The following is a 20,460-nucleotide window of genomic DNA, read 5'->3' on the forward strand; positions in this document are numbered from 1 at the left end:
GCTCACAAACATTAAGAACTTTTGCTACTGGGTGTAAATAATTACAAAAGAGATCGTGGAAGGTGCTTGCTATATGGTAAGGACACGTATGAACCCATGAAACCTTCACAGCCCTGTGAAGTAGGCACAAAGACCGTTTCCAGTTTGCAGGTGATTCAGGTTGAGGCTCAGAGGTGAAGCATTTGCTCCAAGTCACACATCTCATAGGTGGACAAGACCCAGGGTCAGTGCCCCCCAGTCCGACGGGAGCCCTTACATCTGCCATCTATACCTGGAGGGTAGACACGGGGTAGGAATCGGGAGGACGGTGCCCGCTCCGCGGAGGCGGGGACGCACCTTTTCTCACTGCTGTGCGTTGGGGCTCAAGACCGGGCCCCTGGACGTGCCCAGCGAACGCATGCAGCTGGGTCGGAGGCCCAGCATGACACAGGAATTTCTCTGGCCCTTGTCCACTGCTCCAGTCCCAACTCCTGGCTCCCAAGAGAAGCCTCGGTACACACGGTCCCCCCAAGCTTCCTGCTCGTTCCCTCGGAGCGGAGGCTGCCCGCTTCCTCCCATCCCGTCCCCATCCGCCCAGCGATGCCCTGGCTGCTCTCCCGGCCCCGCCAGGTCGACGTCCTCCGCGATGCGCTGCATTGCCTTTAACTAACCCCTTCTCTCCCCGGCCTGCGGCTCCTCCCAGGACGCGGGCGCCGTCTTAGTCTACCTTCCGCGCACCGCACGTGGCGGCCTGGCCGCGCCGCAAACGCCCGCTGCGCCCTCCAGCCCCGGAGGGTCGGCGTCCGCGGGCCCTGGCCGCTCGCACGCCGTGGCCGCCCCGCATTCCCCCTCCCCTGCCCGCGGGAGCGGCTCCGGCCGTCCTCCTCTTGGCGGGCGGCGCGATGCTCAGTTTTTTGGATTTCGCGTCTGCGAAGCGAGCGATCTTGGTGGGGGCGGGGGCAGGGAGCGAATACAAGGGCCCCGATGACCGCCCGTGAACGGTCCCTTCGGGTGGCCCGGCGGGCCGGCTGCGCGTCCCGAGCCCGGAAGGCCGGGCGGGCAGGGGCGCAATTGGGCCCCGGGCGCCAGGACCCGTCGCCACCCGCGCCCGAGGCGCCCGGCCCGGCCCGGCCCCCTCCCCGCGGGCGCCGACCTCCGCCCCCCGCGCGGCTGGACCGCCGGCCGCTCACCGCGCGCAGGGATCCGGCCACGCGCCGCCCCTCCCCCGCCGGCTGCCGGGCCGGGCCCTCGCCCACCGGGTTCCCCTCCCCGGCGCCCGCCGAGACGGAGGGCTGGGCCGCGAGGGTCGCTCTTCCCGGCGGGGCCGGGCCGCCAGAGGTCCCGGGCCCCGGCGCCCCTCTGGGACTACTTTTCCTCCGCGGAGGGACTACTTCGCGGAGGCGTCGCTGGCGGCGCGCACGGCTGGAGGCGGCGGCGCGCCTGGGAGAGGGACGCCGGCCCGGTCAGGCCTCGGCGCGGCCTACACGCTCCGTCGCTCGCTCCCACCCTCGCCCCGCGCCCCGTGCCCGGCCCGGCCATGGCGGAGTCCTCGCCCGCCCGACGCCCGGTGCCCCTCATCGAGTCCGGTAAGGCCCTCCACCCGCGGTTGCCCGGGCGCCCCGGCCCGCGTCCCTGCCCGGCCGCCTCTCACGGCGCGCCCGCCCCTGACCCGGTTCCCCGTCTCCCCCCAGAGCTGTACTTCCTCATCGCCCGCTACCTGTCGGCCGGCCCGTGTCGGAGAGCCGCCCAGGTGAGCGCGGGCCTCGCTGGCGGCGGCCCGTCCCGGCCCCGCCACCGCCTGGGGTCGCGGGAGGAGGGCGCGGGTGGACCCGGGTGGGTGGACCGGGGTGCGGCCCCCGCCCCTCTAACTGCGCGTATCGTCGGCTGCAGGTGCTGGTGCAGGAGCTGGAGCAGTACCAGGTCTGTGCATCGCGGCGCCCCCGCCCCGTGCCCTCCGGTCCCCGCCGTCCCCCCGCCCGGCCTTGTTCGGGGTCGCCCGCCGCCCCCACCCCGCTGCCCTTCTCCTGCCGCCCCCGCCCCGGACCCGCGTGGTGGTCACTCGTGTGCATCTCGTGTCTTTGCAGTTGCTGCCGAAGAGGCTGGATTGGGAGGGCAACGAGCACAACAGGAGCTACGAGGAATTGGTGAGGCTTTTGACATTTGCGTCCAGGGTCTCCGAGCCCCCGCCCCCTTTTCGGGGCTCGGGCCGGTGGGGCGAAGTGTCCGAACCGCGCTCGGCGGCGGGCGGCGGGAGGGCGGGCGGCCGCGGCGTCTGCCGGGCTTCCCGCGGTAGGTTTTGTTTTGTTTTGTTTTTGGGGTGGCTGTGTGTGTTTTGGTAGGAAACGGCGCCCAGGGGGCCCCCCAGGGTCGGCAGGGCGGCGGCGGGGGCGGCCCTGCGGGCGGTTTGCGGCGGGGTGGCCCCCAGGTGCGCTGCCGAGGGTGGGCGGCGGGGGCGCGCGTGCGCGCGGCGGCGCGCCCGCCCTCCAGCGAGCTGCTCCCGGCCGTCAGTCTTCTTCCCCAGGCTTGTAACTCTAGCGCTGATTGGTCGTCTTCCCTGGGCCCCGCCCACATCTCAGGCCACTTGTTCCCCAGGAGTAGATAGAACCTCTGGTGTCTGAAAAGGTGGAGAAATGCACCTCTTTAGCTTTTTTTTTTTCGTTTACCTCATCATCGTAATAAAAATAAAAATATTGATGCTGTGAGAATGGCACGCCTCCCTTAGTTTTGCTGCTCTCAGCGGTGCACTTGTTGAATGCCTTAAAAGCGGATTCATTTTGATGAATTTTTACAGTCATCTGCTGGACATAACTGCAGTTTCTGTTTTGGGAGCAGCATTAATGTAGATTGTAGTTCTCTCTCTGTTATACTTTGTCAACTTAGTTTAGTTGCCTTCACAGTATTTAATTAGGTTTTATCCATTCGTTTGTCCATAGTGGAATAAAAACATTTTCCAGAAAAAAGTTTTTGTCAATTTTTGTATTAGGACAAAGGATTTCTTTAGTTGCTGGGCTGTATTCAGCGTCTTGTATTTGCAAAACAACTAAATAAAGAGTTCTTGAATAATCTCTTACCACTTTTCTAATACTTGTAAGCAAAGTTGTAGGACACAATTTTCATTCCTGAATTAAATAAAAAGGATAAGAAATAAACAAGGAGATTTGTCATCTGTATATGACCAGTTATGCATTAACACAAAATTAACAAAGGGATTCTATTTCAGTTGCCAGTTTTAATGTTTGTCTTACTAGAGATTTTTTGTTGCGAATTTTAAAAAGCAAATATTTTCAAGAAAGTGGGTTCTGAAAATTCTGCATGATGGAGTTTTTGTTTTATTGAGTGATATTTTGAGATTTGTTTTTCATGTAAGGAAATGTGTAAAGGACTGGTCTGGAGTCTTGTTGGTAAGAGGTAATAGTGTTTTCAGTGAAGCACAGAAGTGTTGACGTGACTGACAGTAAAGATGCTGCTGAAGAGAAAGTTGCTTAAATTTTGAAGCAAGTGTAATGAATGCTTAGTGGAAATAGACATACATTTTAATAGGCATACACATTTTGGCTTTTGATGTCAGAATTGTTTAAAACTCTTAACATTTTGCTTAAAATGATTGAAAGTCTCTGATACACTCCTGTGATGTGGCTGTGACATTCATTGCTCAGTGCCTGCTGATTGGGTCTGTCTGGTGGGTATCCTTTTCCTCCTCTACCTTCCTCGCCCCCACCCCATCCAGCACTAAGTGGAACAGGATGAGCTTCCTGTCTAGAGGAGAATTGTTTTGTTAAAGGTATGTGAGTAGCTTCTAGTTCTCCAGTGAAAGTCTTGCTTTAAAAAAATTTTAAGAAGTATTTCAAATGTATATGTAATGAGTCCTCATATACCATAAATAAATTCATTACTAGTTTGTTATATTTATTTTGGTTTCTATTTGAGGTATATTATCTGTTTTATTATAAGCTATCAGATTGTCAAATAGAATAACAAATCGTCCACCAGCCTTAGAGAGAGTGAGGAAGGAGAAAGAGAGAAAAACATAAGCTGTTCCACTTATCTATGTACTCATTGGTTGATTCTTGTGTGTGTCCTCACTGGGGATTGAACTTGAAAACTTGGGATGACATTCTAACCAACTGAGATACCTGGCCAGGGCCTACCCTGTTTCGTTGTTTTTTGTGTGTTTTTAAAAATGTATATTTTTGCCGAAACCGGTTTGGCTCAGTGGATAGAGCGTCAGCCTGCGGACTGAAGGGTCCCAGGTTCGATTCCGGTCAAGGGCATGTGCCTGGGTTTCGGGCACATCCCCGGTGGGGGATGTGCAAGAGGCGGCTGGTCGATGTTTCTCTCTCATCGATGTTTCTGACTCTCTATCTCTCTCCCTTCCTCTCTGTAAAAAATCAATAAAATATATTTAAAAAAAAAAATAAAAATGTATATTTTTATTGATTTCAGAGAGGAAGGGAGAGGGAGAGAGAGAGATAAGTATCAATGATGAGAGAGAATCATTGACTGGCTGCCTCCTGCACACCCCCTACTAGGGATGGCTACTAGGGACGGAGCATGCAACCTGGGCATGTGCCCTTGACTGGAATCCAACCTGGGACCCTTCAGTCCGCAGGCTGACACTCCATACACTGAGCCAAACCGGCTAGGGCTACTCTGTTTCTTTTCTTTTCTTTTTTTAAAAAAATATATTTTATTGAATTTTTACAGAGAGGAAGGGAGAGAGAGAGAGAGCTAGAAACATCGATGAGAGAAACATTGACCAGCTGCCTCCTGCACATCCCCCAGTGGGGGATGTGCCTGCAACTCAGGTACATGCCCTTGACCGGAATCGAACCTGGGACCCTTCAGTCCGCAGGCCGACGCTCTATCCACTGAGCCAAACCGGTTTCGGCTACTCTGTTTCTTTAATTAAGAAAAAATTATATTTAAATGACTGAATTGAGTTGGATTATTATAGAAAAAACATTTAAAAAAATATATTTTTATTGATTTCAGAGAGGAAAAGAGAGGGAGAGAGAGAAACATCAGTGATGAGAGTCATTGATCGGCTGCCTCCTGCACTCCCCCTACTGGGGATAGAGCCCGAAACCTAGGCATGTGCCCTTGGCAGGAATCGAACCCAGGATCCTTCAGTCCGCAGACCGGTGCTCTATCCACTGAGAAAAACCAGCCAGGGCTAGAAAAAAATTTTTAATTAGAAAACTGTCAGCTGGAATTCTTGGAGAGGAAGAAGCTGTTGGTTGTTACCCTTCTGCCCTTTGGGCTATTATATTTTATTTTGACCTGTTGAAAATTTTTCCAGATGTTACTGCTATTGTTTTATTTATTAACTAGTGGCCCGGTGCATGAAATTCGTGCACGGTGTCCCTCAGTCCAGCCTGCACCCTCTCCAATTTGGGACTCCTTGGGGGATGTCTGACTGCTGGTTTAGGTCCTCTTGCAATCTGTCACCGCTGGCTCCTAACCGCTCACCTGCCTGATGGTCCCTAACCACTCTGCCTGCCAGCCTGCTTGCCCCCAATTGCCACTCCCTGCCAGCCTGATCGCCCCCAACTGCCCCCCACCCCCGCGGCCTGTTTGCCCCTAACCACCTCTGCCTCAGACCCACCATCATGGCTTTGTCTGGAAGGTCTCCCGGAAGGTCTCCCAGTCTAATTAGCATATTACCCTTTTATTAGTATAGATTTTGTTGTTAATTCTTACCTGAGGATATTTTTTCCATTGATTTTTAGAGAGAGTGGAAGGGAGGGGGAGAGACTGGAGAGAGAAACATGATGTGTTGACACATTGATTGGTTGCCTCTGGCAAGTGCCCTGACCAGGGCCTGGATAGAGCCTGCAACTGAGGTATGGGCCCTTGATAGGAATCAAACCCAGGAGCCTTCAGCTCTCCGGCCGATGCTCAGTCCGCTGACCCAAACTGGCTAGTGCCTGCTAGTGTTTTAAAATCAGTATTCATTCGCTTGCTCATCTGTATACCTTTTCTGATGTTTTAAATTCCTTTTCATGTGTCTTGTCTGATTATTTTTCTTCACTCTGAACAACTTATTTTGGTCTCTGAATCTGCGTGTAGGGAACAACAACTCTTGACTGTGGGTCACATAATTTACTTTGTCTCGTCTTTTTTAAAAAATGTTTTTAATGATTTCAGAGAGGAGGAAGAGTGAGAAAGAGAGAAACATCAATAATGGGAACGATCAATTGGCTGCCTCCTGCACATCACCTACTGGGGACTGAACCTGCAACCTGGGCATATGCCCCTGTGGGGAATCTAACCAGTTAGCAACACTGGCCGGGCTCATTATCTTTGAAGTGTGCTGGGCCTTTTTGTGTTAAAAAGAGTAGAGGCTGGCCCTCGCAAGTTTGGCTCTGTGGATAGAGCATCGACCTGCGGAATGAAGGGTCCCAGGTTTGATTCCAGTCAAGGGCACATGTCCAGGCTCGATCCCTGGTGGGGACATGCAGGAGGTAGCCGATCAATGATTTTTTCTCATCATTGATGTTTCTATCTCTCCCTCTCCCTTCCTCTCTGAAATCAATAAAAATATGTTAAAAAAAAGAGTAGAGGCTAAAGTAGTATCAGCCCCAGTAAAGGATGTGCTCTTTTCTTTCTCAGTTGTTATGTGGGTAGGGCTGGGTCAGTCTAATTTGTATCTAATCTTCCCTGGGCTTGTAGCATTAGTTGCATTTGGTTGGTCACTGGCTTCATACGTTTTGAGGGTGGGATCAGGATTTCCCTTCCAGTAGAGGGATATGGGAACGGGAGAGTCCTGAGATGTCTTTCTTCATAGCCGAGTTGTGCGCTTCCTAAACTTAGTGAGGTCTTGCTGTAGTGTATTTGCTGCTGCTACCTTTTTGGGTTGTGGAAGAGTACTCTGATCTCCAGGCCTGCCCTTGGCTTTCCTGTTCTTTCATTCCTAGCCTCAGGAGGGCCTCTGCAGCGCGCTTGTGCTCTGCACCCCGTTTGCCGGGTGCAGTTGGTGAAGGCCTGTGGGATGGAATTGGGGTGAGTGCAGACTCACTGACTGGGGCTCCTCAGCATTCCAGCAGTCATGCCAGCCCACAGGTGGCTGTGAACTTGAAGTTTGACAGGTTTTTCTTTATTCTCATCTGGTCAGTTCACAGAAGGGCTCATTAGTATCTGTGGTATAGTTAATTTGTAGATTTGTTTCCTCAGCTGTGTGATGGGCTAAAAAATTATTTTTAAACTAATCCAGCTTGTTCTCAGTCAACAGTTTGGTTAGTAAATGTTTTGTATGATTTTTGATTTCTTAAAATTTCTGTTAAGGTGTGTACTTTATTTGTAGGTCAGAGCAATGTTTGCCAACCTTTCAGACCTCACTGGCGACCGGTTGGTGAATGCTGAGTTAGAGCACTATTTAGCATTGAATGGCCATGAGATAGATGGAAGTTACACATCCCATTAGAAATTTTTTTTAAATTAAATTTATTGGGATGACATTGGTTAACGAGATTATATGTTTCAAGTGCACAATATAATACATTATCTGTATATTGCATTATGTACTACGTTCCTTTTTAAAAGCTTAATCCATTTCCTTAGGACTATATAAAATATATTCTTTATTGTTTATTACTATCTTTTCTTTTTTCAAAAAGTTAAAATTAAAAAAATTATTGATTGATATTTTGGAGAGTGAGAAAGAGAAAGAAACACTGATTTGTTACACTTATTTGTGCACTCATTGGTTGATTCTTTTTTCTTTTTTAACACATTTTTATTGATTTCAGCGTGGAAGGGTGAGGGAGGGAGAGATAGAAACATCAATGATGACAGAGAATTATTGATCGCCTGCCTCCTGCATGCCCCCAACTGGGGATTGAGCCTGCAACCTGGGCATGTGCCCCTGACTGGAATCGAACCCAGGACTTTTCAGTCCGCAGGCCAATGTCTATCCACTGAGCCAAACCGGCTAGGGCAAAAAGTAAAATATTTCAAGAGAATTTGTCAGGATGTACAGGAAAATGGAGAGTAACTTTACTGCTGTTCACTTAACACATTTCCATACGGAATTTAAATGAAAAGGTAAAAAGTGTTTCCATCATTAATTTCACATACATAATTGGTTATGGTTAAGATAAATTTCACTCTAACCTGGCAATCTTTTTCCCATGTAGGACTGCTGTGGCATTCAGATTCCATACTGGATACAAAAGTGTAGGACTGACTACTGGCACTGGAGGTAGCCAGCCTTTTCCTAGACTGGAGTAGGTTAGAAGTTAGACACTCTCCTGGCATTCTGGGGTTGGAGGCAACTGTTCCAAGACCTATGGACACAGAAATAGGGTGGTGAAGGCCTGGGCGAAGCAGGGTGGGAAATGATTTTAGTAGTTTGCTAGAATAAGGAGTACTGTCCTTTTGTTCTACAAATTTGTCCTTGAGAAAGCTGTGATGTTTCAGATACATGGGCTGAAAGAATCTTTGCAGTCTTGACTTTTTCTTCAACTGGTGGGTGAAAACCCAAAGAGCTGATGAGAGATAATATTTGTCCTGGTGTTCTTGGATAATCTTGCCTAGGTTTGGCCATTGATGGTGTTATAAACCTATAACTAGGTTTAGCCATTGATGGTGTTATAAACCTACAACTAGGTTTAGCCAATGATGGTGTTATAAACCTATAACTAGGTTTAGCCATTGATGGTGTTATAAACCTATAACTAGGTTTGGCCATTGATGGTGTTATAAACCTACAACTAGGTTTAGCCATTGATGGTGTTATAAACCTACAACTAGGCTTAGCCATTGATGGTGTTATAAACCTATAACTAGGCTTAGCCATTGATGGTGTTATAAACCTACAACTAGGTTTGGCCATTGATGGTGTTATAAACCTACAACTAGGTTTAGCCATTGATGGTGTTATAAACCTACAACTAGGCTTAGCCATTGATGGTGTTATAAACCTACAACTAGGCTTAGCCATTGATGGTGTTATAAACCTACAACTAGGTTTAGCCATTGATGGTGTTATAAACCTACAACTAGGCTTAGCCATTGATGGTGTTATAAACCTACAACTAGGCTTAGCCATTGATGGTGTTATAAACCTACAACTAGGCTTAGCCATTGCTGGTGTTATAAACCTACAACTAGGCTTAGCCATTGATGGTGTTATAAACCTACAACTAGGCTTAGCCATTGATGGTGTTATAAACCTATAACTAGGTTTAGCCATTGATGGTGTTATAAACCTATAACTAGGTTTAGCCAATGATGGTGTTATAAACCTACAACTAGGTTTAGCCAATGATGGTGTTATAAACCTACAACTAGGTTTAGCCATTGATGGTGTTATAAACCTACAACTAGGTTTAGCCATTGATGGTGTTATAAACATACAACTAGGTTTAGCCATTGATGGGGTTATAAACCTACAACTAGTTTTAGCCATTGATGGTGTTATAAACCTACAACTAGGTTTAGCCATTGATGGTGTTATAAACCTACAACTAGGTTTAGCCATTGATGGTGTTATAAACCTACAACTAGGTTTAGCCATTGATGGTGTTATAAACCTACAACTAGGTTTGGCCATTGATGGTGTTATAAACCTACAACTAGGTTTGGCCATTGATGGTGTTATAAACCTACAACTAGGTTTGGCCATTGATGGTGTTATAAACCTATAACTAGGTTTGGCCATTGATGGTGTTATAAACCTATAACTAGGTTTAGCCAATGATGGTGTTATAAACCTATAACTAGGTTTAGCCATTGATGGTGTTATAAACCTATAACTAGATTTAGCCATTGATGGTGTTATAAACCTATAACTAGGCTTAGCCAATGATGGTGCTAGCCATCATATTGATAGCTCTGTTCAAAGTAAACTTTGGAAAGGCCAAAATCAGTTAGTTTAGTATGATCTTCATTAGAAATAAGCATATTGTCTGGTTTCAAATCCCTGTGAATGATTCCATGTCTATGAAGGTAATCTAGGCCAGTACCCCTTCAGAAATATATTTCACAGCCATCTTTTCATCAAAATCACCATATATATGTAGGAGAGATTTGACATCACCAATAAGGTTTTCCATTAGCAAGTAGACATTGTTTGCTGACTGCAGGGAATAGTACAAATGGACAATGAAAGGACTTTTGCTTAGGGCCAGTGCATCCCTCTCAGCTTGTACCCGATAAGTCATTTTTTTGTTGATCATGTTTGCTTTTTTGACAACCTCGGCTGCATACAACTTGCCACCTTTCTGTACTAGATACACCTTCCCAAAGGTGCCACGGCTAATGGGCTTCACTAGGTGAAGTCCTCAATGGAGGGAGGTCTTGGCACCAAGATCCTATTCACGCATTTCCCTGTAGCCGTGCCTGCTCCACTCTCCTTCTCTCTCCCTGCGGTGGGCTCCATTGCAGACCAGCCCAGATTCAAGCCTGCAGCCGCTGCCAAAGCCCCTGTCCCAGCCGCCACTCCCGCCAACTGGGTTCAAAGTCTTTTTTTTTTTTTTTTCCAGAGAGGAAGGGAGAGGGGGAGAGAGAGAAACATCAGTGATGAGAATCATTGATCAGCTGCCTCCTGAACGGGGCATTGCCCGAAACCTGGCCAAATCAGGGACCCTTCAGTCCCCAGGCCAATGCTCCATCCACTGAGCCAAACTGGCCAGGGCCATTGGTTGATTCTTATATGTTCTCTGAGGGGGGATCGAATCCACCACCTTGGCATATCAGGATGCTGCTCTAACCAACTGAGCAACCTGGTCAGAGCTACTATCTTTTTTTGAATAGAAATTGAAAGTGGCATTTTGAACACAAGGCTTCTGTGTTACAATTATGCAATAACTATAGCAGTGCAGGATGAATTATGCATGCATTATTACTTAAGAATTAGACTGAGACTCATTTTAGTATTTCTGTTGCATTAGATATATGAGATTTGAATGTGAAAAATCTAACTGATTAGAAAAAATTCTATATTGATTTTAATCCATTTGCACATATTTGACTTTAAATATTTTGAGGCCACTTGGACTCTAGAAGTCTTACGATATTGCTTGATTATTTCATTACTGACTACTTTTATTAAGATGTAGTAGAGATGATTACAATGATCCAATGATGGAGAGTTGCAGAACTAGACAGCTTGGGTTTATATTTTTAGCTTTGCCATTTACTAGTAGCTCTTGATTCTGGGCAGATTATTTAATGCCTGTGCCTTGTGTGTTTATATCTGTAAAATGAGAATAAATAGTTGGGAGGTATAATAAGTTAGTATATATAAAGTTCTTAGTGTCTGTAATCACTATGTAAATGTTAGCTATTATCATTAATGTAGAGAGGAATTAGTCAAAACCTTAAACTACTTAGGTGTGTATCTTGTAATTTGTAAGCACATAATTTTGCCTATTGTTACTTTTGAATAAGAATTGGGGTCTTAGAAAATACCTTGTCCAAGATTCCATAACTAGTTAGTTGTAGGGCTGGGACTCCAGGAGAGTGTCCTACCCACTTTTATCTGGTATAAGTCTGTTGTGTTATCATTGGTATACTTGAAGCTGGTTCCAAATTGAGAGACATCTGTTTGGAAAAGACCTCTGGTAGAGCCTCAATTTTAAGTCTTTACATTTGCCTGTATTTACATGTAAATGTTTGAAGTGGCTTTTCTATAAGGGTGTAACTAAAAAGTGATACTCCCTCTTGGAAGTTTAGGGATGACTGGGCCCGCTGGGAGTCAGGAGACCTGGCTGTTCTCCCACAGACTTTACCCCAACCCCCTGCCCCACTGCACCATGGTCCTTTCAATGGGAGGGGGTCACCCGGTGCTCCTGTCTTTCTGGAGGTGAAACCCCTGGTCACCGGTGGGGTGTGTCTGAGCTTGTCCCCGCCCCCCCACCCCCCCAAGTGGTGCCAGGCAGGAGTCTGGTGTTTTACTAGCTTCTGGGAACCACTCATTCGGGTGCTCCCTCAGGGGGGGGCACCCACTGATAAAATTGGAATTATGTGTGACGCTTTCAAGGCACTTCCCAAGGTGACACTCAGACTATGAGTCATCCCTAGGGTGTGTGATTGGGTGTTCTGTCACTTGTTGCCTCCCTGCACACATGATATCTCATGATTTTATTTTGTATTCATTAGTTACCAATGATGTTGAGTATCGTTTCATGTGTTTATTTGCCATCTGTGTATCTTCTTTGGTGAAGTGTTCAAATCTTTTGCTCATTTTTAAAAGGGTTTTTTTTTTTTAAATTATTGAATTTTGCAAGTCCTTTTTAGATAAGTGATTTGCAAATACATTCTTTTAGTCTGTGGGTCGTCTTTTCATTCATTAACAGTGCCTTTTGAAAAAAACCGAAGTTTGTTTGGATGAAGTCCAATTTATTAATTTGTTTTTGTGGATTGTGCTTTTGGTGTCATTAGAAATATTTGCCTAATCTAACGTCATAAAGATTTTTCCAGTGTTTTATTATATAAGTTTTATGGCTTTAGATTATACTTTTAAATCAGTGATCTGCCTTGAGATATTTTTGTTTATGATATGATGTTGGATCGTAGTTAGTATTTTTGACAATGGATATCCATTTATTTCAGCACCATTTGTTCAAAAGATTATCTTTTCTCCTTTGAACCTTTATCAAAAATCAGTCATCCTTATATAACAAGCTATGAAGTCAGATATTGTTAACTCTTTTAACTTTTTTTTTTAAAGGTACTTTGGCTTTTCTAGGCCATTGCATTTGCATATGAATTTTAGATTGCAATTGTCAATTTCTACAAAAAACATGCCTGGATTTTGATTGGGATAGCTTTGACTCTGTACATCAATTTACTGTTTATTTAAATCTTCTTTAATTTCTTTTAGTAATGTTTTATCGTTTTCATTGTACATGGTTTTCACGTTTTGCCAGACTTTTCCTAAGTATTTAATATTTTTGGTACTGTTATAAAATGCTTTTGAAACTTGCTCTCCACTCAGGTCTTGTCCAATAAGCATGTGGCTCCTGATCATCTGTTGCAAATCTGCCAGCGCATCGGTCCCATGTTGGATAAAGAAATTCCACCCAGTATTTCAAGAGTCACTTCTTTACTTGGTGCAGGAAGGCAGTCTTTGCTACGTACAGCAAAAGGTACCTTAATTTGAAGAAGTGTTCTGCTTTGTATTACTAGCTTAATAATTATAATTGTGAAGTAACGTGAGCATTGTGGAAGAAAGGTGATATGTAACAATATACCATGCTGTGGACTATAAACATAAAATTCTCTGCATTTAGCATAGACATTGAATTTTATTGCGTAAGTGTTTAATGGGTCCTTCTGCATTAAAAAAAATGAAGGTATAGATGTTAAGCTAAAAAGTTTGAATTTATTCAGAGATGTGTTTGAGGTTTTATCAATGTGAGTTCTTAATTTTCTATTTGTAGCTCACTTATAACTTCATTGAATGTAATTGTATGTGTCTAATAAACTCTTTAAATGCTAGAATTATTTCATTTGATATTTAGATCTTTGAAAGCCCTTTGTTATAAAGGGGAAGTGATTTTCTAAATTTGGTAGCAGTTTGAAAAAAAGCACCCAAAATGTGTAATTGCATGGTTCTTTTTTCACCAACTTAATTTTTTTGCTAAGTTATGTGGTAGCAAACTGTTGGAATTGCTGTTCTTTCTCTGTTAGTGTGGTATAAATCACTCAGACTAAGTACATGTATGTGATATGATCTATGTATACAACGTGGCTTAACTGCAAATGGCAAGAATGTTGGCTCTTCTGATCTTGAGCATACCTCAAGTTCATCCCCGTGATTATTTTTAAGATCTCTTGCTCACGTGATGCTGCCTTTTAGATGTACCACCAGTATAAAGCTTGCCTGAGAGAGAACCAGTCTCCCCTCTTGGTTCCATGCCAGACCGGTTTGTCAGCTTTAGTTGTTTCTTAGTGCTCTATGGCTATGCCACACTGTGGCTTGAATCAGGAAACTGTTCATATTCTTCTTTCTTCTGTGTTCCCATTCACCTTGTAATTATTCTGTTTTAGGTTGTTATATAGTGGTTGCCTGGGTAGCCTGTTTTCTTAACTTGTGTCAAGCTCAATGTCATTTTGTGATGAGCACTGCTTTAGAACTGGCAGACCTTAGAAGAGACTTCACCAAGCTGTCCTAGGGGTAGGGACTATATTTCTCTGTTTGTTTTGCACTAGTGCCACGGAGGATGCCTAGTAACTGCTCTTTGATCATGATAGTGGTAATGAATCCGTTCATGTAAAACATAATATGCCTGTTTGTTTGGGGCACCCGAGGCTCAGTGGAGGTTTAGCAGGATGCCTTTCTTCCCATCCTCTTTCAGTTGTGAAGAAGCTAATTTCTGGCACAGCAGAGTCTGTGCTCTGCTGCTTCCTCCTACAGAGGGGCAGATGTTTTTTCTTGGTATATTCACTGGTAGGTCAAAGGGGGATGGGCAATTAGGGTTAGTGTTCAGACTCACAGATTCTACATTTATGCTCTTGTGTAAAATTCAGCCATGACCCGTAAACAAGAGGAAAGCCATTTTAATTTTGTCAATATTTCCGGAGGAGATTAAAGTCATGGTAATATTGGCCAACGTTAATTTTAAAAGCCAGTAACATTTAAACAGTTAAATCAAGGATTTTCATGAAAATCAAAGACTTAAAACTTTCCCTACAAAAATTTCCATTTTTGGAAAGTTGAATCAGTTGTGATGAAGACTTTTTATTGTTACTATTGTATGGAATAATTCCACATTGAAAAATAAAAACTTATTTGGCATTGAATGGGACTTGGAGTCAAAAGACCTGGTTTTGTGGCCCATCTTGACTGATCATTTGTAGTGGATCTCTTTAAAGGTCCTGGAACCTTTGAGCCTCAGTTACCTCACTTGTAAATTGGCGATTAATACCTACCTCACAGGGTTGTTGTGAGGATTCCATGAGATAATGTATGTGGAAAGCACTTTGTAAATTGTAAAGTGCTACACAATGTTAGTTGTTGTTGTATCTGAGATGTCTTAAATTTTTCCCCCCTTCAGAAATAGTCTAATAAACTTCTAGGGACTTTCTGTTAAAGTATATTATTAGTTGGTAAAACTTTGAATAAACAGTTTATTAAAATATACGTAAGTATTCTATAAAATCTTTTTTGGGGTTAACTTTCAAGATTTTATGTGTATCTAAAATTCATTTTAAAGACTGCAGGCACACAGTTTGGAAGGGCTCTGCCTTTGCTGCTCTTCATAGAGGAAGACCTCCTGAAATGCCAGTGAATTACGGTTACCCACCAAGTCTTGGTAAGTGAGGCTGGCCTTTCAAATTCTGATACCATTCTTTTAATTTCTTGACCAATTTTGTAACTGCTTTGCTAACATGTAAAAGTAAATACTGGTGGTAGTATGTTGTTTTAGTAGCAACAAGGATCAATTTTCACATTTGTTTTTCTAAAATAATTACTAAAAGTAATAAAAATGAATGAAAAACAATTTTATTATAACAAATAATAAAATTATTTGTAAAAAAGTCTGTACCAGTGATTGTAGGAGAACAGAACTGGAGAGAAACTTGGGTCCTTGTTTTTTGAACATAGGCTTTTGTTTTGGAGTTCTTAGCTTTTTACATACTGGCACCCTCTTAACCATTTTTGTTGTTTTTGTTTCCTAGTGGAGATACATCGAGGCAAACAACTCACAGGGTGTTCCACTTTTAGCACAGCATTTCCAGGAACCATGTACCAGCATATAAAAATGCACAGAAGGATTCTTGGACATCTATCTGCTGTTTACTGTGTAGCATTTGATAGGACAGGACATAGAATCTTTACAGTGAGTTAATATTTTAAACTCCATTTGTTATCATCTGGCGCACTTTGGTGTTCACCAGAATCTTTGAAGAAGTCTTATAAAATACATAGATTCCATGTTTCCCTTTCTCAGGATTTTGACTCAGTAGGTCCAGTGTGGGCCCATAAATTTGCCTTTTTAAAAAAATATGTTTTTATTGATTTCAGAGAGGAAGGGAGAGGGACAGAGAGAGATAGAAACATCAATGATGGGAGAGAATCATTGATTGGCTGCCTCCTGTACGCCTCACACCGGGGATTAAGCCCGAAACTGGGGCATGTGCCCTGACCGGGACTTGAACCGTGACCTCCTGGTTCACAGCTCGATGCTCAGCCACCGAGCCACGCTGGCTGGGCAGATTTGCCTTTCTAAAAAAATGTTTTTATTGATTTTAGAGAGAGAAAAACATTGAGAGAGAAACATCCATCAGCTGCCTCCTGTATGACCCTATTGGGGAGCAAGCCTGAAACCTGGGCATGTGCCCTGACTGAATTGAACCCCAGTAACCTCTTGGTTCATGGGTCAATGCTCAACCACTGACCCACACCAGCTGGGCTATATCTGCATTTTTATTTAGTTTCCCAAGTGATTCAGATGCAGATAGGTCTTGTGTGGTGGTTGTGAGACATTGATTTAGAGCAGTGGTTCTTGGGCATTATCGTCAAGGATGCTTATGTATTCCTAATACTTTTTAGCCCATTTTAGACCTACTCAGTTAGATTAATTTCTACTATGTGTACTAACCAAAATCAAACCCAAATCCCTCCCACCAATATCCAACTCTCTACAGGCGATTCATAACTCATATTCACATTGAGTACTCACCAATCCAGGGGAATTGATTACTTAAACACTGAAATATTATTTTATAATTATTATAAAACTATATGTAACTATTTGGAATTTAATTTATATTTTTAATGTTTTAAGGGAAAATTAGGGTGGACTTCTTGTTCAAATTTTATTTCTCAGTTGTGAGCTTCAAAGTAGATACTCTACTCCAGCGGTTCTCAACCTGTGGGTCGCGACCCCTTTGGCAGTCGAATGATCCTTTCACAGGGGTCGCCTAAGACCATCCTGAATATCAGATATTTACATGACGATTCATAACAGTAACAACATTACAGTTATGAAGTAGCAACGAAAATAATTTTATGGTTGGGTCACAACATGAGGAACTGTATTTAAAGGGCCAGAAGGTTGAGAACCACTGCTCAACTCAAATATTTATGGAATGGATGGATGTTGGCTGGTACTATAAGTTTTGACTCTGTTGTTTGGTTATTTAAAATGAGGGTGCTATTCCATTATTTTTTAGTTATTTTTGGGAACAACTACTCTTTTTTAAAAAATCTATATATTTTATTGATTTCAGAGAGGAAGGGAGAGGGAGAGAGAGATAGAAACGTCCATGATGGGAGAGAATCATTGACCGGCTGCCTCCATCATGACCCACACTGGGAATCAAGCCTGCAACCTGAGCGTGTGCCCTGACTGGGAGTTGAACTCATGACCTTCTGGTTCATAGGTCAACACTCAACCACTGAGCTCGTTGGCCAGGGAACAACTACTCTTGTATTTCAGCCTGTGAAATGTAAATCTGTCCTAATACTTACCAAATTATGTACCTTGATGTGAACTAAACTGACACTTAACCATTGTTCATTGAAATAGGCGAGCAATGAACTTTTTATTTTTTAATCCTCATCCAAGGATTTTTTTTCCATTGATTTTTAAAAAAATACATTTTTATTGATTTCAGAGAGGAAGGGAGAGGGAGAGATAGAAACATCAATGATGAGAGAGAATCATTGATCGGCTGCCTCCTGCTTGCCCTCTACTGGGGATTGAGCCCACAACCCAGGCTTGTGCCCTGCCTGGGAAGCGAACCAGGACCTTCTGGTTCATAGGTTGATGCTCAACCACTAAGCCACACCGGCTCGGCTCCATGGATTTTTAGAGAGAGTAGAATGGAGGGGAGAAGGAAGGAGACAGAGAGATAAAGAGACAAAAGCATCAATGTGAGAGAGAGACAAAATAGGTTGCTTCCAGCATACGCCCTGACTGGGATTTGAACCTGAAACCCTGCAGTGTGCAGGCCAACACTAACCACTGAGCAACACTTGCTGGGCGAGCCATGAATTTTTAGTTGGACTTATTACTTGGCAGAGAATTTTGGGAAGATAGTATTTATAATGTGATCTCATTCATAGAAATGAAAGCTTCACAATATATTTATGTAGGCATTCTTCGGTTTGAAGAAAAAACTTTATAAGTGTTCTCAGCATGAGTCTTGTAATCTACAGAGAATTCTACTGTTGGAAAGAGGAGGAGTTATAGATAATTTGAGTGACATGTAAATGATACTCTTAAATGATGAGAAAGACTTCCGTATTAACATTTATTTTGGGATTTTTTTTCTTAGGGTTCAGATGATTGTTTGGTGAAGATTTGGTCAACACATAATGGCCGCCTATTATCCACATTAAGGGGTCATTCTGCAGAAATTTCAGATATGGCAGTAAACTATGAGAATACAATGATTGCTGCAGGGAGCTGTGATAAAATAATTAGAGTGTGGTGCTTGAGAACTTGTGCCCCAGTTGCTGTGCTTCAGGGACACACAGGGTCAATTACATCTTTACAGGTAAACTCATGTTCATGGGCACATTTGTATACTGTCTCCTTTTTTTTCTTTTAAACTCTTTCTCTTTGGAGATAAGGAATAGTAAAATGCTTAGTAAGTATCTATTTTAAATTTAGTAATAAAGAAAAAATATGTAATTAATCATACTTCCATGAATCTTGGAAGGGTGATTTAATAAACATGTAATTCGGTTAGAGCTAATTTAAGTGCAGGCTTAATGGATGACTTACTGCTTCCTTTTGGTTTATGGTTGAACTGAATGAGTCAATTACAAACTGGTGAGAGGTTAATGGTTTTTCTACCTTAAAATTTGTGGATTTTGATAAGCTAATTAAATTTGCTGAAGTATATTTAAGCTTATTTTTAGTCCATATTCTAGAACTTAAGTTTAAATAGTCACTTTCATCATTTAAACCCTTCATTTTGTATACTTGATGAGACGGAGATTGGAAGAAACTTCTTTGAAGTCATAGGTTAAATCCTGCCTCCCTTACAAAGTATATAAAAATAACAAAATAGATTAAAAACTATACTCTCTGAGATGTTATAATGATAAGTATGTGAATTGTCTAAAAATCTTTAAAACCTATTTTTCCTCTTTCTTTTCTGCTAGTGGCAGTACTGGTCTTTCTTTGTTAAGCTCCTTGTCTTGAATGTCTCATGAGTCAGCAAGTTGCATTTGTTTCTTCCTGGCTTTCCTCCCCATTCTGGGGGAAGGAAAGGTCGAGGTTAAGGTTCCTAGATTAATTGGATTGTTTGGATTGATTCTTGGCTCTTTATCTTACCTGCTTCCTTTCAATCAATATTATATATTGCCATCAGACAAATCTTTTTGTTGCCTTTAATGTTTTATTTGATAACTGCAGCTCTTACTTTGTGCTGTTATTGGGCCCAGCTTCTGTACTCATTTTACCACCGCTTCCAAAAATGAACACTTTAGTCATATAGGTCTTTCAATTGCTGTCATATATACCATATTCTCTATCAAGTTTGTACTTTTGTTCATATTATTTCTTTGCCTAGTATGTGTTTCTTATTTTCTTTGTGTTTTCCTCTTCATCTTTTAAGCCTTCTTGGATATCTCTGGACCAAGTCAAACTTTTTTCTCTACCTTGTTTGTGTAGCACAGTTATTTTATTTAATACAAATCTCAGTCCTATTCTAAAGTTAGCATGATTTTTGCATTTTCTTGTATTATGTTTATGGGTTTGAAAAAAATGTTTAAATTGTGATTCACTTGGAATTTATCTTGTGTACAGTCTGGAGGATAGATCCAGCTTTTTTCATCTACAGTTAATCCTTGACCATTTATGCAGAGATTCATTGTTTGCCCAGCTGATTTGAGCTGGCACCTTTATCTTACTTAAGTCTTATATTAGGGCCCAATTTGGAGTTTATATTTTTTCCACTGGTTGTTCTGTCAATGTAATTACTGTGGCCCATAGTTTTGATTATTGAGGCTTGGTGATGTGCTTTCATATTGACAGGGCTAGGTCTTTACTGTGGGGAGCTGGCACGGCCATGGCATACTCATGCCACCTCAGCCTGGTTCAGTGACCCTGAGTGGGGATGATGAAAGGCTTAGAAAAGACAGACAAGAGAACGAAAGCTGGGTCTTGGTGGGACGCTGCCCCTCTGATGGACAGCGCCAGCACCTACCAGCCGTGTCTTTATTTTGTAGCAGATGCCACAAGGCAAAGTAAGGGTGTGATCAAGATGTTTACAGCATTCTCGTGGGATTAAATCCCATTCAACTACATGCACCTGAACTCTATCACTCAGGCATGTGGGGCCACATGTTCGGACCACAGGTTCAAGCTTACAGCTACAGCTGTTGGCTAATTGTTCTGGGAAGGCTCTGCCATCCAAGCTGGGACTTGCATGTGGCCACGAGAGGACTGTGCCCTCTCATTAGTCCAAGGCTTGAACCTGTCCAAACACTGTAGCCACGCCCCATACTTTACTTTCTCTTTGTAAATGTTTTTCCGACTCTTCCTGTTTATTAGTTTTGAAAATAATCTTTTACTG

At 43.3% G+C, this 20,460-nt stretch overlaps 1 protein-coding gene across 5 annotated transcripts in view; it reads left to right on the forward strand.

The window, feature by feature from the left end:
* The first annotated feature begins 1,379 nt into the window (after positions 1 to 1,379).
* The window catches only part of BRWD1 (bromodomain and WD repeat domain containing 1), a 98,473-nt gene continuing 79,392 nt past the window's right edge, over positions 1,380 to 20,460 (forward strand). For all 5 annotated transcript variants that reach the window (XM_036350105.1, XM_036350106.1, XM_036350108.1 and 2 more), the window contains exons 1-8: positions 1,380 to 1,565; positions 1,671 to 1,729; positions 1,870 to 1,899; positions 2,064 to 2,123; positions 12,920 to 13,070; positions 15,141 to 15,239; positions 15,607 to 15,767; positions 18,211 to 18,432. In XM_036350105.1, the coding sequence (XP_036205998.1) occupies positions 1,517 to 1,565; positions 1,671 to 1,729; positions 1,870 to 1,899; positions 2,064 to 2,123; positions 12,920 to 13,070; positions 15,141 to 15,239; positions 15,607 to 15,767; positions 18,211 to 18,432 (831 nt within the window). In that variant the 5' untranslated portion in view covers positions 1,380 to 1,516. The remainder of the gene's footprint in view (positions 1,566 to 1,670; positions 1,730 to 1,869; positions 1,900 to 2,063; positions 2,124 to 12,919; positions 13,071 to 15,140; positions 15,240 to 15,606; positions 15,768 to 18,210; positions 18,433 to 20,460) is intronic.

The sequence above is a fragment of the Myotis myotis genome, unplaced genomic scaffold (genome assembly GCF_014108235.1).
Source record: "Myotis myotis isolate mMyoMyo1 unplaced genomic scaffold, mMyoMyo1.p scaffold_m19_p_2, whole genome shotgun sequence".
In the NCBI taxonomy this organism is placed as follows: domain Eukaryota; kingdom Metazoa; phylum Chordata; class Mammalia; order Chiroptera; family Vespertilionidae; genus Myotis; species Myotis myotis.